The following is a 26,815-nucleotide window of genomic DNA, read 5'->3' as shown; positions in this document are numbered from 1 at the left end:
AACATATGGTTTTGTTTCAGTCTATACAGCATAGTTTATGTATATGAGGGGACATGTGATTCATTAATTAGTGTGTTTTTATCCCAGTTGTCTCTAATTGTACTATTTGTTGAGAAATATATTACACAGACTCCTCATACCTTATTCACTGGCATAATAAAAGTACTTGCTTTTATTGCCTCTGCAGTATAGTGGCTGTTAGGGAGGGGTGTTGTTTACCACTACAAGCAAGTTACTATCTCCCCACATGAACTTGTTTAAGCTTTTTTTCATGTGTGAAGTATATGTGAAACTTTTATTGGTAACAGAAAACTAGCTTGGATGACAGTGATAATATAAAACGAGTTTTGATAAATATATAAAGTCAATATCAACAGTCCCTGATTATGAACGGGTGATGAAAGGGACAGGAAGATTTGGAGCTTCCCTGGAGAGCATTCGAAGTAAATACAATTAACCACTGCTTTGAAATGAAACATATGAATAAGCAATATTTACTAATATTCATTAAGCATCGAAATACACAGGAAGCAAAGTTTGTGAACCAACACCAATGTGTGAATTTTTCCATTAAAATATAAAAAATAACAAAAAGAAATAATAAATAATAAAAGTTAAATACGTTTCTTTTAAAATAAAAAAAATCTACTTAGTCTTAAAACATTTTAAATTTGTTTTCATTATTTCACGGCCCCCCTCAACAAAACCTACGGCCCCTAAGGGGGCCGCAGCCCACAGTTTGGGAAGCGCTGTTCTAGACAACAATTTAAGAATGCTGCTGGTCGTCATCGTCCGGTAGCATCCTCTAGCAAGAGGGTTGCAGCAGATGAGCAGCTCTTCTCCATTTCTCTCTGTCTGTCACCTCCGTCATTCTTAAACCAGTCCATTCCATGATATCATTGAACCATTCTCTAGTTGGTCTTCCACGTCTTCTCTTTCCCTCAAGTTTCCCTTGTAATATAGTTCTTGTCAGGTGTCCCGAAGAGCCTCTCAAATGTCCTGCAAATCTGGTCTTTCTTTGCATAATATTCTTGAGCAGTGTTCTTTCCATCCCAACTCTTCTTAAAACTTCTTGATTTGATATTCTCTCTATATAGCTAATCTTTTCCATCTTTCTATAACACCACATTTCCAATGCATTAATTCTTTCCATATCTCTCTTTCTGAATGTCCATGACTCACTTCCATAACTTGCAATACTCCAAACTGTTGCTTTAATTCCAACTCTAACACCTATTTTTATATTCTTGTTTATTAAAATTCTCTTCATTTCCATAAATGCCGATTTAGCTTTACTATTCTATTTCTAATATCCAACTCTGAAGTTCCTTTCTCTGAGATCCAGCTACCTAAATATTGAAATCTATCCACGTCTTCTAAAATCTTTCCTCCACATCTTATCTTTACATTATCTCTTATTTTTCTGCCCATTATCATTATCTTGGTCTTCTTTGTGTTAATCCCTAGTCCATATTCTTTCCAAGAGTTTTCAATTCTTTGAACAATTTGTTGTAATCCATTTTCACTTTCTGCCATCACCACTACATCATCTGCATATCTTAAGTTATTAATGATTCTTCCATTTATTTTTATTCCTTCTTCTACATCCTCAAGCACCTCTCTAAGCATCTGTTCACTATAAAGATTAAACAATAATGGTGATAACTTGCATCCTTGTAACGTGCATCACATGTTCTAGGCAACTATTTAAGAATGCTGCTGGTTAGTAATCATTAATAGTGTTGATCACAATGGGAAAAACAAAGGATTGCTCAGAGTTGGATAAAGGACTTATTGTGGGTTCCTGTTTGGCTGGAACCACAATTTTGAAAACAGCAGAGCTGACTGATTTCTCAAAAGGTGGGATATCCCATGTGCTTAATCAGTGAAAAAATAACCTACATCATTATTACTTTATCTTTAATCAGTCTACCAGACCAAACATTTTGTTTTTCACAACACATTCTTACAAAGACATTCAATGTTCATTGGACTCAGTTCTTTATCAGGTCTTTTCTCAAAATATAAAACTTCTTAATTTCCATGGAACTATGCAGTTTCCTTATTTAGCAATCCTCACTGTTTTACTGAGTATAAATAATCTTACCTCAGTCAATTTCATTACAAGATGTGCAAATCACAAATTCTTTACCAGAGAAAAAAACAATGTATTTTATTACTTTATAAACAATATATCAAAGTAGAGCTATGAGTGATCACCATTAAAGCCACTTTATAATTTCAGATTTCTCTAATTCCATCACTTGTTCTGAGAAAAGGAAGACTAAGAGTTTGTCAGATAAGTGTCGATGTTCTGACAGTAAAAAGAAAACATGATTGAAATCTGATGCCAAAGAACAAAAGAAAAAATTCATGCCAGCTTGGACATTACCCGGTCAAACAAGGTCCGCATCCCCAATCGAGTAATCAAAGTTGAATCGAAAAATTAGTTACTGAAAACAATGACAAAAAAAATCAAACTTAGGCCTGTAAAAGATGGAATATCAATTGGTACATGGAATGTCCGTACACTCTGGGCAACTGGAAAATTGCAGTTGCTTTAAGAAGAAATGAAATACAGATGTGATATATTGGGTATTTCAGAATTGAGATGGACATTGTCAGGAGAATCAAATGGTGGAAGAGTTCTCTGGTCAGGAAATGAAAGTAAGCATGAAGCAGGCATAGGTTTCCTGCTAAGTAACAAGGCCTGTCAGGCAATGATAGGATACAAACCAATTAGTGAAAGAATAATGATTGCAAGATTCAGATATCACGACCATTCAAATATATGCTCCCACTGCAGAGAGTGCAGATGAAAACATTGAGAGATTTTACAGGGCTCTACAACTAAAAATTTATGAGGTGCCATAGCAGGATATACTCATCATTGGAGGAGACTGGAATGCAAAGATTGGCAAAAATAACACAGGATGGGAAAAGGTTATGGGAAAATTTGGATATGGAGAAAGAAATGAACGTGGAGAGATGCGTCTGGAATTTGCCACGGATAACAACCTGATGATTTGCAATACCAAATTCCAACAAAAAAAGATTGTTGTAAATGGACGTGGTGCTCCTTCGATGGCAAACACAGGAATATGATCGACCTGATATTAATAGACCAGAAATGGAGAACCTCAGTTCAACAGTGCAGATCATTCCAAGGAGCTGATATTGATTTGGACCACAGCTTAGTGATTGCAAATATAAGGCTAAAATTGAAATAGAAGTAGAAAGAAAAGTTCCAAAAAGCTAGAGACATCTCAAAACTAAATGAAAATAGGCTAAGAACAGCATATCAGAACATATTGGAAACTAAGCTTAAGACCCCAAGTGAAAAACAAAATATAAATACAAGAGCAGAACGACTGACTACAGTACTAAAAAAAGCAGTAGAGGAAGTAATTCCTGAAAGAGAAAAGATCAACAAGAAATGGATAACTCAGGAAATCCTAAAATTGGTACAAGAGAAAAGAGAACTGAAACTTAAAAGAGATAATTCAGAGGCAGCAGATGAATTATATCATCAAAAATGCAATGAATTATGGAAAGCAGCAAGATCTGATAAAGCCAAATGGTTGGGGGACCAGTGCAAAGACATTGAACAGTGCTATGGAGAGCACAAAACTAGAGAGGTGTACAGACTTATAAGAAATGTCAATAGGGAGTGGCAAACAAGATCAGTAGCAGTCAAAGATAGATGGTGAAGTATTGATGGACAAGACAGAAATCATACACAGATGGATAAGATATTGCAGTGAACTATATAAAAATCAACTAAATAATACTGCAACAGAAGTAATCAAAGAACTAAAAGCAATCTTTCCACCAGCAGAGATCTTTGAAAATGAAATCTTGGAAGAGGAAGTGAATAAGGCTATAAAACATCTCAAGAACAACAAGAGTCATGGAGATGACAACATAATAGGCGAGATGCTAAAATACGGGGGAGAATCAGTTGTAAAAAAAATGCATAAGTTATGTAATGAAATATGGAGATCAGGGTATGCCCCCGAAGAGTGGAAAAAATTGGTCTTGGTTATTCTTCATAAGAAAGGCAGTGCCTTTGAATGCACCAATTACAGAACTGTTGCATTAATGAGTCATCTTGGCAAAGTGCTAATGAAAATACTAACAGATCGCCTGAAGGATCATATGGAGGCACATCTTCCTGATGAGCAAGCCGGATTTCAAAAAGATCGAAGTACAGTGCAACAGATACTCGCACTAAGATTAATAGCAGAGAAAGCTTGAAGAAAGAACAAAAAGATATACTGCTGTTTCGTGGACTTCCAAAAAGCATTTGATAATATTGACCAAAATATAACATGAGCTATCTTAGAATCCTATGTTGTGGACAATAAATTGATCTGCCTGCTGAAAGATATAAACAGCCAAGCACAAGCAAAAATCAGGATAGCAGGTGAGACTGGAGATTGGTTTGCCACTAGTCAAGGCACAAGACAAGGGGACCCAATATCACCAATCATCTTCATCACACATATCTGAGAAGAACACTAGATAAGATTAAAGAAGAAGGTGGAGGAATTTCAATAAATGGCATGAGAATAAACTACCTCTGCTTTGCAGATGATATCGTCCTGATTGAAGAAGATGCAGCAAGGCTGGAACAGACATTGCAAACACTATACACAGAAGGAAAAAGATATGGACTAAATGTCAACTTTGAAAAAACTAAAACAATGATATTCGGACAACAGGAGTTACTGAACAGAGTTACGATAGGCATATCTTGGATGCCGCATGACGCATGACTTGGACCCCAAAAAATAGGTAAAAATTAGAATAGCCAGAGCAACAACTATTTTAAAAGAAATGGACAAAATATGGAAGAGCCGAGCTATAAAGATGCAAACTAAACTGCGCATTGTAGAAACCTGTATGTTCAGCAGCATGCTCTATGGATGTGAGGCCTGGGTACTCCTGAGAGAATCTGAAAGAAGGATATTAGCATTTGAGAGGAAGTGCTATAGAAAGATTTTGAGAATAAGCTGGATCCAGAAAGTGAACAATGAGGAAATCTACAGACAAATACAACCAAAAGAAAATCTGATCCAGAAAATAATCAAAAGGAAACTACATCCATTTGGCCATATATGTAGAATGAACGATGAGAGGAAAATAAAAGTGTTGCTGTTTGGGATGATTGAAGGAAAGAACAAAAAAAGAAGACCAAACAGAGAATGGGGTGATGACGTTGTCAAATGGTGCGGAGGCTCTATGCACGGACTGAGTCATCTTGCACAGAATAGAATGCAGTGGAGGAATCATTTCAAGATGGCATCAGATACCTACGAGCACTAGACCCCATGGTTGTTGTTGCTGATGATGATGAGTGCCCTTGAGACAGAAGACAAAACTTTCCATTTTGCATTTCTTTGAATGTTGAAACATAATGTCTATTTAATATGTTCTTTTATCATTATTATTCACTTGTTGACAGTTTCACTTTTCCATTCAAAGGATTCATCTTGCTAAGATTCTGTTTTCAGAATATGCTATTAATACATTCTGACTGTCAACTTTTTTACAAACTTCCTTAAAACAAAATTCTCTGGTCTGCATTCTCAAATGGTTGTCACGTGTTCATTGTTAGTGAAAAAAAAAAAATTCTTTACAATGATAAAGGGTGTCCCAAAATTCACGCAAGATTTAAATTTAGCGTCATTTGTGCGGTAAAGTGTTGCCAACAAGAAAAAAAAGACAGCGTGATAGCTGACAGTTCAGGTTTATTAAAAATGGAGTGCTACACGAAAGAACAACTCATTTTCATTGTTGAGCAATATTTTAAAAATAATGAAGGTTTGGCAGCTACAGTTCGCAATTTTTGTACAAAATATGGTCGGAATAGTGATTTAACTTCATCAACTGTGAAAAGATTAATTAAAAAATTCAAGGAAACTGGATCAATTAGTGATCTTATACACTCTGGCCGTCCTTCAACAAGTCATTCAACAGAAAACATCGGAGTAGTTCGTGAGAGTGTTGCTAGGAGTCCAGGAACATCAATTCGGCACCGTGGTCTTGAATTGGGCATTTCGAGAAGCTCTCTACAGTGTATTCTCATGAAAGATTTGCATCTTTATGCTTACAAAGTTCAATTGACTCAAAAACTGAAGCCTACTGACCACACACAGTGAAGAGAGTTCGTTGAATGGATTATGGAACAACAACAACAAGTGGATGCTTATTTTTCGAACAAAATCATCTTCAGCGATGAGGCTCATTTTCATCTTGATGGCTTCATTAATCGACAAAATTGTCGCATTTGGGGTTCAGAAAATCCACGAGTGATTGTTGAGAAACAAATGCATCCACAACGTGTCACTGTTTGGTGCGGATTTTGGGCTGGAGGCATCATTGGTCCATTCTTCTTCAAAAATGCGGCTGGTAAGGCAATAACAGTTAATGGTGCTCGCTATCGCGACATGATAATTCAGTTTTTTGTGCCTAAATTGCAAGATATGGATGTGGATGACATGTGGTTTCAACAAGATGATGCCACATGCCATACAGCCCGAGAAACAATTCAATTATTTCATGAGTCATTTCCTGGTCGTGTAATTTCCCGTTTTGGTGATCAGAATTGGCCATCCAGATCATGTGACTTAACGGCGTTGGACTTTTTTCTTTGGGTTTTTTTGAAGTTTAAGGTTTATGCCAACAAGCCCACGACCACCCACGCCTTGAAGGAGGAAATTGAGCGCTGTATCAATGAAATTCAGCCACATTTATGCAAAACGGTCATGGAAAATTTCGACAAAAGAGTGCGTTGCCAGCAAAGCTGTGGAAGCCATTTACCCGATATGCTATTCCATGCATAACCCTATACTGTATACTTTATGAATCAATAAGAAATTACAATTTTTAGTTAAAAACCTGTGTTTTCTATCAAAATTACTTCTTGCATGAATTTTGGGACACCCTGTAGATATCACAGTGCACTTAACAAATGTGAATTACGATAAAGAACCATTGAAATCATTTCAACTATCAGACTCTGATGAGTACTATAAATCACACATTTAATTTTTTTTTTTTTTAAACATAAATATGAATTTCTTATTGAGGAAATGCTGATCATGCACTTGCTGTGGTTATTACTAAACAGAAACTAATAAAATACTAACGTAGAGAAACAATTGTAAAAAAATTCATAATTATAAATTATGGATTATTTTTTACAATAACTACTTAAAACTGTGTTGCATAAATAGGAGCAAATTGGAAGCAGACTATTTGGATAAGAGGGTGATTGGGAGATGGATATCAAGAAAATTTTTTTCTTGGGACAGGAGTGTCGAGTCTGGGAAAAGGCAGGTAACTAGTGTATGCTACAGGGCTCAGTATTTTATCAGCTTGAACAACAATGATGTAGGAAATAATTTAAGGGAAATATTCAGTTGTTTGCCAATTATGCAAAAGCTAGGAAGAGCAATAGTCAATGAAGATGATGTAGAAATCCTGTAGGATGTGATTTAAATAGATTGACAAAATGGATCAAGTATAATGGCTGCCAGTTTAACATGGCCAAGTATAAGGTAATGCACTTTGATGAAGAAGAAATCACAAGCTGTGCACTATGCTGATGGAATTGAACTGCAGGAAATTGATGATGCTGGGGATTTGGGGTTATTGTGGACAGGGAGAAGTTTGGAGTACATACTGTAAAGGCATCCCAAACAGCACACCAGTTTACATTGCTGTTGAAGAATGCTTTGTCAAGAAGGGATAAGGAGGTTATTCCCATGTATAAGGTTTCAATACAGCCAAAACCAGACTGTTGTGCACAGATCTGGCTGACTGAATTCCATGGAGATGAGGAAGTAGCAGAGAGGATCCAGTGATGAGCGATCACCAAATGAAAAGTCTATGGAATTCTTCCTATGAGAAGAGATTGCTGATCAGCAGACTTCAAAAACTAGCTGATAGGCTAATAAGGGGGGACATAATAACATTAGAAGTTATTAAAGGGAAATTAACTTTTTTTACTTTTGACATTGAAAACTATTTTCGATTACATGGCAGGAAAGTGAGAAAATTATATTAGTGTGGCTAAGCAACAGTATTAGGACTAGATTTCTTGCTCTTTTTGAGAGCAGTGAAAGGGGGAGGGAGGAGATGGATCATCAAAGGTGGTTGTGAGTGCTTTGTTGGTAAATTATTTCAAGAAGTATGATAGATATTGTGTGAACAGTGGTCAGAGTGGGTCTCCCATAATGAACATTTGACTCCATGGGGATGCCTGATGAATAATAATGAAAAATTAAGATGAAAAGCCAAACGGCTATATTTTCTGGCGAAGTAAGTTAAATTAAGGGGATAAAAATTTTTTATCCCCTTAATTTAATAATGAAAAATGTTATATAGCATACTTTCTGTAAACTAGATAATGGTTCCCTTTCTCATGTAAGTTGTCATCCTAAATTTTGCTTTACAGTTTTAAGGAAGCCCTAATTACTATCATATTTTTATATTTAACTTTTATATATAAATAAGGCTTACTAAGGAGTATATCACACTTACAGAAAAAAAATTAATCTTCTAGATCACACACAACGACGATCATTCACTACCTCTTCGCGTAATTTTCAACAAAATGGCAAAAGTAAAAAAGATGATGGTAAGTATAAATTTTGGATTATTATTATTTTTTTATTTTATTTCTTGATTTATATAAAAAAAAATAAAACGGTTCTTGTTGTAAAACTTGATTTTTATGTTAACATTTTAATTTAAATCTGTTTCCTTAAATAAACTTGCCAGCTTGGTTGGCTGTGTGGTGAGCTTATTTGCTCACTAACCAACAGGATGCACGTTCCAATTCTGCCAAGCGTATGGATGTTTTGTGATTGTCTTTCGGTGGAAGATGAATTTCATTGCCTGGTGTGAGACCACCACCACTCTGCTTATTGGCTCAAAAAGTTCATGTTTGGTCTCCAGAGCAAGGTTTCCAGATAATCTAAAAGATACATAAAAAAACACAAAAATAAAACATTACCCCACCCATGGTGCTAATGTACTCTAGGCTGACAGACCTGGGAGTAGCATGGGTGGGAGTAACACACAAAACATATATGAAAATGCAGTGAAGGTCATATTTTTGAGAATTTAAAACAAACATTATCATTCCTCAAAAAAAATCTATCTGAATTGTGAACACAAATATTACACAGAATCTGAATGACAGAATCCGAAAAACAAAAAACTAATAGACTTATCAATGGCTGAAAGAAAAGAATAAGACTACTGTATTGGCTTAATCTTTTGTCTTTTCAGAAAGGAAGCTATTGTTCAAAATGTTTCTGGCAAAAAAAAATCAGCAAGCATCATTAGAGAACACTTCAGAAAGAATATAGAAAGTAAAATCCTGAAGACAACGAAAGCTTATGGTCACCACTTAAGAAAAAAGAAATTGATACTATAGGAAAAATAAGTTTCATATATAGAATTTGGATGACAACTTACACAACCTTGCTACAAATACTGTTACAACTTCCATACACCTCCCACGCTACTCACAGAATTGTGCTAGCCCAGTTCTGTTTTACTCGATGTCATGCTGATATGTTAGGTGTTTTGTTGTTGATTCTGTGCTGCATGATGTTCATCATAACAAGTTCTGTGAATTTGAGGTGTTTTATGAAAGTGGAACAAAGCTATTTTAGATGAACCTTGGGTTTTTGTTGCATGCAGTTGAACATTGTACATCCCTGAAGCTTCTTTAAACTTATGAATAGAGCCTATGTAGTTCAGTGGATGTGGCGTTTGCACACTATGGTGCTTGGCCACACGAAGGAAGACTTGATTTCGAGTCTAGTCGGCAACTAGAGGAAATTTTTCTAAGCCTTTTTTCGAATGGCTCTCGAGTTAGTTGGTCTCTGGCACGGGAAAGCGAGTTTTTCCCCCAAAACTTGGGTTTTTCATCCCGTAAACTAAAGAAAATCGACCGTAGAACCCATGTAATTTCAGACATTAAATACGAGCGTTAGGGTTAGGGACCACAAGATGGCAACGCTTGTTGAGCTGTCTCTCTTCACCGCATGCCACTTAATTAGTGATAGCCTTGGTCCAGCTATCTATGATTGGGTACCAGTGAAGATTGAACTGCCCACTCGGTCTCCAAAAGTTAGATAGGGCTAAAAACGGCCTTGCGTACTCCCTATATACGGAAATAAAAAAGCATTAGTTGATATAACTTAAACTTAGTATATAGCATTTTTGTTAATTCCCAGATCACTCGATGTTTCTCATTTGTAGTATGACAGCTTAGACTTAATTGGTATGGTTTCTTTCTCAGTATTTTTTCCCATGGCCTATCTGTAAAATATATATGTAAAATATATATGCTTGGCATCTTGAGAGATGGAGGAGGTTGCATTAAGCGATCTTATCATTGAAAAAAAATATTTTGTGTGAAAGCTACTTTGAAGTTATGGTGTCAGCATCACAACTATCTTATTTATTATCTCTTATCTACAGTAAAGTGAATGCATCTTTGTAATTTTTATCTTTGCTGTATATTTGCAGAATTGTATGGATGATTTTTGTAGAATGCTATTGATTATATAAGATTGTCGACATTTTTTTATGATAATTGCTCTTAAGTAAGCCATTTCTTGTTTCTTCTTGTTGCTATCACTAGATATGAGTGCACTCTGCTTCTAAGAGGTTTTTATGATACAGTATATACTTGCTATAGCAAATCCAATCCCTGGAGTTTTAGTTTAGAATTAGTTTGTTATAGCATAAACTTTGCTTTCGTGGGGAAGACTACCTCACCCCCATTCACTATCCATTCCCAGGAAACAGAAAGAATGGTTGATTTTTGATCTTGATTAATTGATGACAGAAACAAAAAGGATTGGCAGCAACCATATACGAGGGTGGTCTGAAAAGTTCTCGGTATTGACCATAGATGGCAATGCTATCGGCAAGATTTTTTTTTTTTCTAAGTTGGTACATCTGTCATAAGCATCCATGTGAATGCAAGTCATTCTATCAAGTAGTTTGTTTTATACAGCTGTCTGAAGCAAAAGTGTTGTCTGTATCCCTTGAAATGAATAAAATTGAGTATCGTGCAGTTATAAAATTCTTTGTAAAAGAAGGTTTAATGGCAAAAGAAATTCATTCGAAGTTCATAAAAGTTTATGGACGCTCTTCTCCTTCATTTTAGACAATTAAGAAATGGGCTGCTGAGTTTAAATGTGACTGTACCAGCCTTGAAGATGATCCACGTGAAGGACGTCCAAAAAGTGTAACAACACCAGAAATCATTGATCAAGTGCACGATATGGTATTGGATAACCAGTGAGTCAAAGTACATGAAATTGCTGAGACTATAGTTATTTCAAAAGAATGTGTAGGATATATTTTGCGTGAAGAATTGCAAATGAAAAAGCTTTGTGTAAGATGGGTACCAGGCTTGCTCACAGCAGATCAAAAATGCACTTACATGAAAATCTCTAAACAATGCTTGGAGCGTTTTAACAAGAATAAAACAAATTTTTTTGCATTGATTTATTACTATGGATGAGACTTGGATTCACCATTACACACCAGAATCCAAACAGCAGTCAAAAACAGTGGACAGAAGCTGGTTGTTCGGCACCAAAGAAGACAAAGTTGGTTCCATCAGCAGGAAAGGTCGTGGCATTGGTGTTTTGGAATGCTAAAGGCATTTTGTTTATTAATTATCTTGAAAAGGGTAAAACAATAACCGGGGAATATTATTCTGATCTTTTAACCAGACTAGACGAAAAAGTTTGTGAGAAAAGATCAGGTTTGCAGAAGAAAAAAATCATCTTTCATCAGGACAATGCACCTGCCCAATAAAGGTTTTTGGCAATGGGAAAATTAAGGGATCTGCACTATGAATTGTTAGAACATCCACTCTATTCCCCAGATTTGGGCTCCCTCTGACTTCCATCTCTTTCAAAAACTAAAACTCTTTCTCGCATTTTTCTTTGAATCAAGGGGTGATTGCAGCTGTAGGGGTATTTTGCAGATCTTACTGAGAACCACGACAGAGATGGGATAATGGTGCTGGAGCATTGCTGGAATGAATATATTAGTCTTAACCCTGCAGAGGGCGTGACTGATCTGACGGATACAAACAAATTGTTTAATATAAATATTCTTACACATATTCAGTGTATATGCTCAGCTACTCATGATCTTGGAGGTCATGAGTAGCTGTGCATGCATATATTACGAGTGATATTCCACACTCTATCCGGTCAGTTTTGGTTTAACACGTGTTATGTAAAGTGTGTGATATTTCATAGTAAATTGTATCTGAGAGATACCACGACATCTGATGTCAGTATAGTATTGGTTTAGTTATCGTTTTTTTATTTACCATTGAAAATGGCTGGAAAAATATATCAATTGGATAATCCATCAGATGTTGAAGAGATTCAGCGAATTTGTTACTCGAGTCCGATGATGAGAATGATAGAGTCGAATGCGAAAGTGAAAGTGATATTTGATAGTAAATTGTATCTGAGAGATACCGCAAACTCCGATGTCAGTATAGCATTGGTTTAGTTGCTGTTTTTTTCTTTGTTCAATAATTTCTAGATTGTAACTGAAAATAAATAAACCATCATGTGTTATATTTGCAGCGTTTTTTTTTTAATTTTATCACATTTTAGCACATACTAGTAATGAATGTATCTCTCAGATACACATCACCTGCACTGCAATTTTTTCGACCGTGACCTTCGCAGGGTTAAGGGAGATTATGTTGAAAAAATGAAAATAATTTTGAAATTATATATTCGTTTTTTTTTATTGTTAGGCTGAGAACTTTTCAGACCACCCTCGTATAAAGCATTCAAAATGACAACATGAAGGAAAAATAAATAAATAAAAATAAAGAGTAAATTGGAGTATAGAGTAAATTCAAACAGTAATTGGAGACACATAAGAATAAAACTAGAAGAGTATGAAATGATAAAAATTAACATTCAGAATTAACATTTAAATTTGTAATTATTACATTCGTTTAACTTAATGTCACTTAATTGAAATCTTCTGGCATAGCTCATGTGAACAGGGTTGGCTTTCTCATTGGACAAAGACTTAATGTCCATTGTTAGATTTCTTTTAGGAGGCTGACTTGTTCACACCACTTTTGCTAATCTCTGCTCTTAGACTGACTAATGCAAACTAACTGTTCACACTTAAATTGACTGACTGCTAAAGTTTTCAGATTATTTTTGATTTTTATTGTACACACCATACATATTTAGCTCCTTATGAAGATTTTAGGTAAGCAACATTAAGCTAATGTGATATTTCGAAATTTAAATGTTAATTTCATACACATGTAGTTATCTTCTTTCTTATATGTTTCCAATTATTGTTTGAATTTGACTTTTTTTATGTTGTAGTTTTGCGTGCTCTATGTGTTTTCTGCTAATCCTTTGTGTTCTCTCTTAAGTGCATAGTTCCCCCACCGTTTCCTTTTTGTGAACATTAAATTAATACCATTCACTGTTTGCAATAGTGAGCTTAAGATAGCAGGTTCTGTGGGACTTTTACTTAACTGAGTTTTTTTCTGTAGTTTGTTGTTGTTATTATTAATAACATCTGACCTCCACAGAGTCAGAGACTCATCATGAGAGGTACACACTATTGCACACAATGCTCATCCAACCATGCCTTAAAATGCTTCAGTGTGCCTACATTCACAACACACTCAGGCAATGCATTCCACTCACCAACAACTCTCCATGCAAAGAACCTGTTCCTCACTTTTTTGTTCACACCCTCCTTATACAGTTTCCAGCAGTGGCCTCTTTGTTCTACCCCCCCCCCCCCCCACTTCTCCAGTCCGTGAAAAATCTTTTCCAAGTCAACCGGATAACAATCTCTGACTAGCTTATATGTCTCAATCATATCCCCTCCCCCCCTCTTCTTACTAATCGAGAGGCTTTTTTTTTGTGATATAATTATTTTCTTTTGTAAGCTTCATATTCTAGTACAAAATTTTGACAATCATATGTGTAACCTAAGAGCAACAGCTCGTCCAGGTTACAATATGCATAAAGTTACAAAAAGTTATGTAATGATTATTATATACACATATGTACATCCATATAGTATGCATATTATATATTATTATAATATAATAACATAAGAAAATCGTAGGAGACATGCTAATATGCACAGAGAAAGTTGCATAACATTAATTAGGAACAAAATAAAACAAAGTAATTAAATAGCATTTAAATTTTTTACATTTTACACATGAAACTGGATCTTTGATTACAAATATGCTACAAACCATTATTTAAATCAGTCATTTATACAGTTATTTTGAACACCGCTTCCTCATTTCTGTTCGAAAATAAATATTCTTTCATTAGAGTTTTGTATTTGTTTTGGTTAGTTTCATTTCTTATTGTTAAAGGAATTGTGTTGAATATTTTTGTTGCTAAATAAGTATAATGTTTGTGTATTGCTTCTTTATTTGTTTTAAGAACTATATATATTTTAGGCCCTTATGTCTACTAAGGAAAGCATCGTGTTTGATATTTACGTATTTGTTGTCGTTTTTTATGAATAATAGTATCCTATTAGCTTACAAATATCTAAGGGATAGTATGTTTAGTATGGTGTATTTATTACACATTGCAGTATCCTATATTTATTTCTAGTTAAGATTTGAATTACTTTATTCTGATTCGAGACTAAAGGTTTCAGCGTAGTGCGATAGATTCTTCCCCAACTTAATATACCATATTGTAGTGTGCTTTGAATCCAGGCAGAATATAATATTTTTAGCATATTTAATTTTAAGAATCTATTTAGATAGTAAAGTCTGTTTAACATAATCCTTACTTTATTTACAACATCGGTAATATTTGGTTTCCAGCTTAAATTACTATCAATTTTTAATCCCGAGTTAGTTATTACACTGATTTTTGCTGTTTCCTCACAGTTGCGATTTGAATTTTTCCTGCAATTCCAATCATGCAAAATAAATACATACTTAGTTTTTGAGACATTCAGACTGAGTTTGTTTGACTGGAACCAATTTAGTTTGCATTTGTTCGGCTGTGTCTGTAGAGAAAATTAGTAGTATCTAGTAAAGTATCTAGTACTAGTAAAATTAGTAGCTTTGCAACTTACATTCTCTCAATCTGTCCTCGTACTCCACATTTCAAATACCACTGACTACCTTTGTGAATCTTCTCTGGACCCTTTCCAACATATCCTTATCACCATGAAAATCCAGCAACCAAATCTGTGTACGATTATCCATATAAGGGCTGATCACGGCTTTATACAATGAGGACAGATTGAGAGAATGTAAGTTGCAAAGCTACTAATTGGGATTAAAAATTGATAACCTCTCTATTTCCGCATGTCATCGTCCTCTGCATCATTGCCATTATCTGATATGACATCTTCACAACTTTTGCAATGTGGCTCCTGAATTTCAGGTCTTTGTCCATCATCACTCCTAGATCTCTCATTTCCTCTACTTCCTTTAAAGTTTCTCCACAAGTGTATACTTTGCATTCCATCTTTGCTTACCAAATCTCAAAACCTTTCACTTTGCAACATTGAACTAACAGCTCTACTTACTACCCATTCATTCAATCTATTCAAGTCTTCCTGTAAGGCCATAACGTCTGCTTGACTCTGCATTGCTCTCCCCAATTTTGCATCATCTGCAAATAGCTGTATATCACTAGTTAAACCATCCCAATATCATTAACATACAAACTGAACAACAATGGTCCCATTATTATTATTAATAATAATAAAATGATCCCTTTCAGGATACTGCATCCCCATATGCAACTTTCTGATACCTATCTGACAGCCAGTTACTGATCCAACTCAGAAGTCTGTTATCCAGTTCCATCTGTTTCAATATATTTAGCAGCTTATCTTGTGGTAGTCTATCAAAAGCTTTTGCGAAATCCAAGTACCCCACTGTATATGCATCTCCTCTTTCCAAGGTATTTTTCACTTTGTTGTAGTATAAGTAAGTTAGTAAAACATGATCTCCCTTTAACAAACCCATACTGATAACCATAGAGAATACTGCTGTTATCAGCCCATTTCTGTATCATACTTCTCACTAATCTCCCCAATCTCTCCAGTACCTTCACCACAATTTCAGATATACTGATTGGTCTATAATTGAAGCTACATCCTTATCACCAGCTTTATGCAGTGGTACAATTTTACCCTCCTCCCACTCCCTTGTAACCTGTGGTATTGTAAGACTCTTATTAAACAGGCATGCCAGTGCTACTGCTAATTCCCTGGAACATTCCCTTAAGATGTGTGGTGATATGTCATCAAATCCTGTTGCCCTATTAAACATCAAGGGTATTTATTTTTTTAAATTCCTCCTGCTCACTCACAATTAAGCCATCCTCTCCTGTGTTCTCTACACTTAAGTGTAGATGTCCATTATAGCATGTTATTTCATTATAATAGTGTTTGCTATAGTGTGTACAGTATGTATCTGGACAAAGTTATAGTGAGAAGTAGAATATTGATATCGACCAGCATTGAATTTTTTTTACTGTGGAAATGTCAATCCATTTCACTCATGAACTGAATTTAGTATATCAAAGAACAGAAGTGTCCTCTTGTCTTTAATTGAAATCATCATTTGAATGAAATTAACATTTACCTGTTCAGGTAAGTGTTGATTTCATTCAACACTTACTGGGAGGAAGGACTCATCAGAGGATGAGGCAGAATAGATCACAGCATGGTGTCTGCTATTCTAAGCACAACTCCAAGACCAGTACCAAGGTTGTCTGCGGACAATTTGGTGCCTGCACATCACACCTGAATGGTGTGGAATAGGAAGCAGCAGCTACATGGTCTCAAGGGCTGTCTTGATGCTTCGTTTTAGTGACCTCATTGCCAGAGTGATCACACCATAACAGTACAAAAGCAACTGTGGCTAGTGGTGCCTTTCAACATGTGCACACGAATAGTATCATTGTAGTGGCTGATGAGATTCTGGCTTAGAGGTGTTCAGTCATGATCCCACATAAAGGACCTAAGGTATTCACTTCTCAATGTGTTTGATGTGGTTATGCATCTATCCAGCTATGGCCTCTTTAATATGGTTGGCCATAAATGGCAGCAATGAGTTCAACACCTCACTAACACCAGGTCAGGGCTGCTGTGGATTCAGATAGTTGAACACAGACCTCTTTCTGATCCTTGGCAAATTTACCTATCTAGTGCTATTTAGGAACATTGTTTGTGATATACATAATTCTCAGAGTTATTCATTAGTGGCAGGGTTGTCCCATCAGTCCACCAGTACAATCCAATGCGTCCACCATGGTAAGAGAGAAAGTAAATCTCTTACCATGTCAATCCATAATATAATGACATGGGAAGGTGAGTAGACAGCAGTTAGAGTGGAGGCCACAAATGAGGGACAGCATGGGTAGGACTACTTATAGACCAAAAAATGAACTGTTATGCTTATTTATGAATGCCAGGAGTATCAGAAATAAGGGAGATGAAATTGTTACATTGATTGAGCTTATTTCTCCAAAAATAGTTGGAACAAGTGAAAACAGTTGGATGAGAATGATATCTTGATGGGAATAGAAATGGAAGGATGTGATGTTTTTGTGAGGCTAAGAAAGGCAGGGGGGGGGCGTGCTGCTATGGTGATAACAGGGGAATTATAACTACACAAGTTTGAGATACAAGAGAAAAAAAAAGTGGCAGGTTTTGAATCAGTATGGTATGAGGTGAGGGTTGATAGAATGAGATATTTGGTTGTGTGTTGCTACAGGCTGGGAAATGTGGAGGGTAGAGACAAAAAATGTATAGACAGATTGACTTAGTGCAAGTGAAAGTTGATGATTATGGATGATTTTAATTATGATAGTATAGATTAGAATGAAGAGATAGCATCAGGGAATAAGAAAAACAAATTTCTTGAGTTCTTAAGGAAAGCAGTATGTAATGGCGGGCACATGAATCTTAGAATCATGTGATTGTGAATTGAGTGTCTAAACTTCTCCTGGTTGGTGAGAGAGAGAGACCATCAAGTGATCACCTGGGTTGTAGCCAGTCACATGAGAACTTCTGTGAAGACGGGATATGTGTGCAACTAAAAGGCTGATGATAATGAAAAGCTTAGGAGACAACTGGGACTTTAGCATGGAAAGAGAAGTTGAGTGGAAAGGAAATAGATGCTGTTTGGACATTGATAATAGCTGTTTAACAGCAGCAATGTGTGAGTATATTCAAAAGGTGAAACAGCTATATTAGGTAAGAGTAAAGTGGATGAATAAAGAGATTAAGTGTAAAGTCTGGAAGAAGAGGGCACTGTAGAAGCATTACAAGATGAATGTTGGTAATAATCAGTTGCATGCAGAGTACAAGGAGCAGGCCAAGAAGGAGACTTGGTTGGTCAGGACAGGAAAAGTGCAGCATGAGAAACAAGTTGACTAATTAAGCTAAGAAAAGTCCTAATGAGATCTTTTGCTATGTGGCAAATAGAAGAAAAAAATGACTATGGAAGAATTGATGCTAGGACACTGGCAGATTGGTAACCAATGCAGAGGATATAGTTGAAATATTCACTGAGCAGTTTATTAGTTTATTTCATCCTCATGAAGTCGACATCATGAGAAGCTGGGTTTTAGAGATGGATGAGAAGGGACTGATGGTGAATGAACAGGAGGTATATGAGGAGTTAAGTAAACTTGATGTTAATAAGGCAATAAGATTTAACAACATATTGCTGCATGTCTGAATGCTCTAGGGCAGTGTTTTATCAACCTGTGGTCTGCGACAATGGGACAGGTGGTCCACAGGCAGACTTAAATTAATTAAATAAATATATTTTTTTTAATTATCCAAACAAAACAAATTAAAATTAAATAAGTAAGTAAAAATTATTGAAATCAAATGGAGCATTAAAAAAACCAACAAATAGTGTCAGAATGTTAAGGCGGAAGCAATAAAACTATATTGTTTTTCACTTCACCCCTCTTTTATTATTCGTCATTCTGCCACTAAATTTCTAGCTGCAGAATGACGAATAATGAAAGAGTGGTAAAGTGAACAACAATATAGTTTTATTGCTTCCACCTTCCCTTGCTGTTTTGTCAGATTTGAAGTGAACATGTGTTATCCACATTCCAACCAATTGCTTGTTGTGTATTGATTTTTATTATTGAAGGTTTCCTTCAACCAAGGCTCAGTATATCTTCAGAAGTGCTAAGTGATACTTGAACAAAGTGTGTCGTGAGTTAACCCCAGTATTTATATATTTATATATTTTTTGGAAACGTTTTTTTAATAATGGAAAAGGACTTTGAAAAGAAGAGCAAATGAAACAGGTAATAATGCTAACCCTAATTGTAATACATGTGCTGTAACGGCCAGTAAATCTGATACTATTATGGTTGGAATTCGGGTTTATTTGGTGTGGAGATGAAAGTGAACAGAAACCTCAATGCGTTTTGTGTTATGAAGTGTTGTCGAATGAGTGCATGAAACCTGCGAATCTCCGACGACATTTAGAAACTAAATATTGTGATGTGAAAAATAAGCCAATTGAATTTTTTCAGCGACGCTTAGGGACATTAAATCATGGGAAAGATATAATTTCAGCCATGGGTTCCATTAATAGCAAAGCACTGGAAGCATCCTATCTCTTAAGTTTGTGCATAGATAGCAAAAACAGGGAAACCTCATTCTATTGTGGAAAATTTACTACCTTCCAGCTATAAAAGATGTGGTGAAAACTATGTTTGGCAACAAGTTACTAAAAGATGTTGATTTGATTCCTCTTTCAAATGACACTGTCGGTCGTAGAATTAATGATATGGCAGGTGACATAGAATCTCAGTTAATCGAAAAGTTAAGAAGAACCCTTATTATGCGTTACAAATAGACGAGACTACTGATGTTACAAATGATGCACAGTTAATATGCTATGTAAGATATGCGAATGATAACAACATTCATGATGATATTTTGTTTTGTAGAACTTTGTCATCCTGAACAACTAGAGAAGAAATATTTCGCACTCTCAATAATTACTTGTGTGCTAAGTGAGAAATGTATAGGCTTCTGTTCGGATGGAGCTCATGCCCTTACAGGCAGGCATAGTGGGGTTGTTTCTAAGGTCAAAGAAGTAACTCCGGATATGAATTGGGTGCATTGTTTCATACATAGGGAAGCGTTAGCCTCCAAGGGAATGCCACCAGAATTTAAAACTGTGCTATACAACTCTGTCAAGCTAGTTAATTTTATTAAGGCTCGACCGTTAAATAACAGGTTAATTTCAGTACTCTGCGATGAAATAGGCAGTGAATATTCACAACTTTTGCTTCATTCTGAAATTAGCTGGCTTTCCAGGGGCAAAGTACTAACAAGGTTATTTCAATTAAGACATGAAGTTTTATTATTTGTAAATGAACGCAATTCTTATTTTGCATCACTCCTTGTTGACGAAGCATGGTTATCAACACTATCCTATCTTTCAGACATTTTTTCGAAATTAAATGAACTAAATCTCTCCCTTCAGGGAAATTTTTTAACAGTTCTTGATGCCTACGACAAAATAAAGGCATTCGAGAAAAAACTTGTTTTATGGATTAATTATGTAAAAAGACAGACAATTTGCACCTTTTCCAACATTGCAATCCTTTTTAGTGGAAAATAATATTTTTGTTCATTCTGAGTTCATTTTGTTCTTTCAAAATGGAAAGGGTTTGTGACCACCTCAAAAATCTGAAAAGGAATTTTGAAACATATTTTCCGAATAACTTTTATAAGAAATTTCTGTGGGATCGCCACCCATTTCATGCTTGCAATCACGAGAATGACCTTTCGTTATCGAAAAAGGAACAGTTAATTAGCTTTCAAGTCACATTGGGCTTAAAATGCAATTCCGTGATCTTGGTTTTGTTCGATTTTGGATCTCGTCTTCAGTGAGAAGTGAATTTCCGGAATTATCTGAAAAGCATTGAAAATCGTCCTGCAGTTTTCTACAACGTATCTTTGTGTGAGAAAGGATTTTCATTGCTCCTTCAAATAAAAACAAAATACAGAAATCATCTTAGTGTGTGTGCCGATCTTCAACTGAAGTTGACCAATATTGAGCCAGATATCCAGCAACTCTGCAAGTGCCGAGAAGCTCAACCATATCATTTAAAGTAAGTAGTAACATAATTATATCATCTTATTTATTTGTTTAATAAAATTAAAACTTTGTTCAATGATGATACACTTTTAATCATTTACTTCCAGTTTAATTAATTATGTTGCCATATCTTTCAAAACATACTTTTAGATTTATTATGTTATAAATGGCACAGTTTTTCCAAAATGTTGGTAATTCCTACATAGGTTTTTTTTAAAAAAAATTAGAAAAAGTCAAAATGATGTATAGGGAAATAAATTAAAAACACTATGTTTATTTTTGAAGTAAAACTTTAATTCTACCATTCTAAAATGTTATTTTTCTTGCTTTTCTGTTCACAAAATCGTTGATCACATTGTCGAAGTCTGTTTCATCACTCAGTTGCTGTTTTATAGACAGTAAGGCAAGATTTCATAAACGTCAAAAAAGGTGCCGCCAGGGGTGGATCTCTTCCCCCCCCCCAGCTACGCCTCTGTAACTTAGTGGTCTGCAGAATTGTTTTAGGCATATTACTGGTCCTTGGGCTTAGAAAGGTTGAGAAACACTGCTCTAGGGAATTAATGACACCTTACAGCAAGTCCCAAAGGAATGAAAAATTGTTCCACTTCAAAGGTGGTAAAAATTGTTCCGCTTCAAAAAGAGGCGTGGAGTATAAGACTGAGGCTACAAATTACAGGCCAATCTGTGTGTCTGGATTTGTTAAGATGCTAGAGAATTTAGTAAGGATTAGGATTCAGAAATGGGTTGATAATAGCACTAATTTTTATGATGGTCAGCATGGGTTTGTTAGGGGAAAGTCATGCTTCAGCAATCTGTTTATGTATTACAACATAAGCAGATTGCTGAATTATTATAGTGGGCAAAGTGACAAATTCACTGGATAAAGGAGATGCACATACACTGGTATACTTGGATTTTTCAAGGGCCTTTCTTAGACTGCCACATGACACACTGACAGCTAAATTGAAATGAATAGGATTTGATAACCGACTAGTGAGTTGGATAACTGATTTGCAGCCAGATAGATATCAACAGGTTGTGTATGGCAAAGTGGTATCCCAAAAGAGGATGGTCACTAGTGGAGTGCCACAGGGATCTGTTTTGGGACTATTATTGTTTAACTTATACATTAATAGCTTTGCAACTGGCTTATCTGGAGATGTACAGCGGCTTCTGATGATCAGTACCATCGACAGAGTGTAGCATAGAGGCAACCTACCTCACTGCACTGCTCAATAAACGCGCTCGTTCAGCCATATTGCGGTATGTGCCATATATTTTACAGATATAATTCATTTAGTTTACCAAATAAAAAAGGCGCCATTTCCCATTGACAGTTGAATATGTGCTTATTATATTTTAATAATAAAAAAATTATAGTCATACATACTAAGACTAAACATTTTAGAACCCACTTTTTAGATACTTAAGGAAACAACCCATAAAGTGTCGTATGATGTGAATTTTGTAAACATTTATAGTCTATCCAAATATTTAGTTAAATATTATTATGTAATTCTTTTGCATTAATGTTTCTCTTGTAATAAAAACAAAATAGCAATTGGAGATTTTCTTTTATTTTTTCTTCTTATCCATCAGGGCGATATTTAATTTTTTGCCTCAGGGCAAAAATGTGGGTATGTATAAATAAATACAGATCTAAAAAAAAAACAACAAAAAAACATGCACTTTCTTCTTTATCATGAAAAACATCAACTCTTTGCTGGCATTGCTATTATCATTATTATTAACATCTGACCTTCATGGAGTCACAGAGTCATCGCAGGAGCTATGCACTGTCACACACAAAGCTAAGAATGTAGACACACTGACTCAGTGTGTCTACATTCACAACACACTCAGGCAATGCATTTCACTCACCAACCACCATCCATGCAAAGACTCTCTCCTCACTTCTCTGCTCACATCTTTCTTATACAATTTCCAGGGATGGCCTTCTTATTCTATCAGTTTCTCCCATTCTGTGAAAAATTGCTTCCATGTGGTAACAACCCCTGGCTAACTTATATGCCTCAGTTATATCACCCCCCCCCCCCCACTATTCACAAGTCTTTGCAATTGACATTCTTTCAATCTCCTTCATACTCCATATTCTAAGGACTACTGACCACCTTTGTGAATCTTCTCTGAACCCTTTCTATCATATCCTCATCACCATGAAAACCCAATCACCAAAAACTGTACACAATAATCTGTATGGGGGCCTTATACAATGGAATTATAACCTCTTTATTTCTACATGTCAGGGTCCTCTGTATCTTTATTGTTATCTGATGTGATAACTTCACAATTTGTGCAATGTGGCGCCCCTGAATTTTAGTTTCTTGTCCACTACCACTCCCAGATCTCTCATCTCCTCTACCTCCTTTAAAGTTTCTCCACCAAGTATCTACTTTGCATCCCATTGTACAAAATATGAATAACATACATTCTTTTTTGTGCTGTAACTAAAACTTTGATATTGTCTGAGATTACATGACAAACATATTACTTCTTACATAACAAAAAAATAAGCTACATATGTCTTAACATATAAAAGAAATACATACATCTTTCTGATTAAAATATTATTTATTTTATCTTTATTATATTGAACTCTAAAAAATCCAAATTGTTATAATTAAATCAAAGGAATATATTAATACTCTCTTGTATGATTATAGCTGAACTTATCACAAATTTTAAGCTGTAATTTTAAACCAGCATTAACACAAGTTTTTTTGTTTGTTTGTTTTTTTAACAGAATTAGCTTCAACACCTACATTTGAAAATATACGATTTTGTCAATTGATTTTAAGTTATATAACTTAGTTTTTACTTTTGCAGATCAAAATGACAAGAACAAGAATGATGATGATGGTAAGATTATTATTATTATTTTTTTTTTCATGTGTTTTTCTGTAATGTATTTCTGAAAACTTCTGGCCAGGTGTTTAGAGTCATGATAATAAGATTGATAGTTGTTCTTTGGTTGCTTATACTGTCAACTGTCACTATAGCAAACATTTTTATAACAAACTTGCTCACTATAACTAACTACCGCAATGTCCATAGCTCAGTTGGTATTTATAATGTTTGTGGTTAGAAAGACCTGAGTTTTAAACCTATTACTTGAGGGACCTTTAAAAGTGCTCTTCAACTCGAGGTGGGTTTAACAGGCCCATGTGAAAGTAGCAGAGGCTTCCCTTCCAGAAAGCCAGGATTTTCATCCTGGTAAACAGAAAGACTGATCAGAAGAATTCAATTAAGAATGTAATATGCCAACTGCAGTGCTTATGGGCGAAAGCTATATGACTGGAAGTAGATGTGCACACAGCCATTTAAAAAATGCAGAGAATCAACAAGCTTCTGACATAATGCCTAATCCTCATCTTCTCATGGTGCATCCCATTATTAGGTATCTACCAGAATACTGAACAAACAAGGATGGGCTGTAAATTTAGGATTTAGCTGACCAAATTGTACTCTTATTGGCTTAAACCAATTTACCAGAATAGTACAGAATAGTACAACATGACAGAATTTCATGCTGGCTGGAGTATAAATAAAGTTAAATAAAGTCATCCAGTTAAATAAAGCTCTCATTATTTTCATCTGGGAACTAAGGAAAATAGCATATAAGTCAGCTACTGGAACAAATCCCAACTGTGCATCAGCAGAGTTCCATATTGGCACCATCAACATAAAGAAACAATGAAAAAAAAAAAATTAACTAATAGAAGATCTGGATAAGTATCAGATCTACATAATAGACATCACTGAAACAAAGAAAATAAAAATAGCATTTTTGGAAATTATGGAGACAACTACCATGTTTGAATAAAAACTTTAGTTTAATATTACTAAAATTTACAATTTGATGTTTCGACCTTTATGTCAAGGTCATCTTCTGGAGCGTACAAATATACACAAGAAACAAGCTATGCTACAATCAGACTGGTTCGTTAAAGACACTGACCAACCGATACCACAATTGTTGGTCTGACCTCTGGTGAAAAAAAAAAAAATTATACATCAACGCTAGAGTCCTATTATTTGTGTTGTCTACTATATACATATATTAACATCATTCCAGCCAGTTGGAGTGGAATGGTTTCTAATACTAGCGGATTGGCTAGAGTCCTGACTTATGTTGAATCTTTCATATTAGGTTGGTTGAATGTATGCCGTCCAGATCCTTGGAATTTTCATACCATCTTTATTGTTGATATTTGGATGGTTTATCAGGATTTCGCAGGATTCTTTAAATTTTCTTTCGTACCATGTTTTTGTGCGGTAAGGAGCAGGTGCTTTTCCAGTTGATTTGGTGTAAGGTGTTAAGTGCGTGGTCTGAGAGGCCTGCTTCACCATAATGGTTATATTTAATGTGTCTAATGTGTTCTTTCTTGCGTATAGGGATTATCCATCCTGTTTCACCAATGTACAGTAAGTTACAGGTGCAGCGGATGCAATAGGCTCCAGGATGTGCTAATGGGAGGAGAGGATCCTCCCATTAGCACATGCTTTTCCAGTTGATTTGTTTCTTGTGTATATTTGTACGCTCCAGAAGATGACCTTGACATAAAGGTCGAAACGTCGAATTGTAAATTTTAGTAATATTAAACTAAAGTTTTTATTCAACACGGTAGTTGTCTCCATAATTTCCAAAAATGCATTCGGATCACTGTGCAAGTCTAAAAGAAAGGATTCAGATCATCCATGGAAATGATACCCACAAGCGCTGCAATCGCTATGGTAAGCTAAAGATTCGTATTTCTCTCCTGATCAATCGGCTGGCCTTTTTAAAAAGATGCAGAGACAATAACCTCATTCCGATCTGCATCAGACTAAAAAAGAAATTTACGTCTGCTAAGGCACTCCGTATCTATGACTGCACAGAAAAAGCAATGCTTAGAGAACAGATCCAAACAGCCCGCCAAAACCTAGCTACAACACAAAATCTGGTTTCTAAATGACAATCAGAACTATCAAACTATGTTAATCCAGACATTCTACAAACACTTGAAAGAATTACTGACAATTCGGCCAAGCATACCCTGGAAAAGAATAAAGAAAAACTCAAGAAAAAATTCCACAGGTTGAAACAACGGCAAAATATGGCGGCCAATCACAGGAATCCACCCAATCAGAGGACTTCCTTCCCGAGAAACAACAATGAACAACAAACAAGGGAGACAAGGAGCGACCAACCACTGACAAGCAAGAACCATGTGATTAACCTATCAAGCCACACCCTGAACAACGGCGAACTCACGCTGCTGAATAAAGGACTGAACTACGCAATAGCACCTAAAAAGGTAAACAAATTGGATTTTATCTACCATTGAAAGAGGCATCAGATCCCTTCCTAACAACATAGCAGATAAAATACGACTAGAAACCAGTAATGTCCTAAATACCAAGAAAACCATACAGAACAACCTGACTAAAACAGAATTAGCAGCAATTAAATCATTAAAAGCCAAACAAAACATAATAATAACGAAAGCGAATAAAGGCAGTGCCACTGTTGTCCTTGACAGGTCAACATACATACTGCAAATGAACCAACTAGTAGCCGATAACAACACATATAAAATGGTAAATTATAACCCAACAGAA

General features: G+C 35.5%; 1 protein-coding gene across 1 annotated transcript in view; it reads left to right on the top strand.

The window, feature by feature from the left end:
• Positions 1-26,815, top strand: part of Spg7 (SPG7 matrix AAA peptidase subunit, paraplegin) — a 299,389-nt gene that overhangs the window by 47,579 nt on the left and 224,995 nt on the right. The window contains exons 3-4 of the mRNA XM_090397373.1: positions 8,573-8,647; positions 24,041-24,073. Of these exons, the coding sequence (XP_090253499.1) occupies positions 8,573-8,647; positions 24,041-24,073 (108 nt within the window). The remainder of the gene's footprint in view (positions 1-8,572; positions 8,648-24,040; positions 24,074-26,815) is intronic.

This window comes from Typopeltis vanoorti, chromosome 9 (assembly GCF_054136105.1).
Source record: "Typopeltis vanoorti isolate ZY-2024b chromosome 9, IOZ_Tvanoo_1.0, whole genome shotgun sequence".
In the NCBI taxonomy this organism is placed as follows: domain Eukaryota; kingdom Metazoa; phylum Arthropoda; class Arachnida; order Uropygi; family Thelyphonidae; genus Typopeltis; species Typopeltis vanoorti.
Note: the sequence above shows the minus strand (reverse complement) of the source record. Positions and strands in the feature narration are given on the sequence as shown.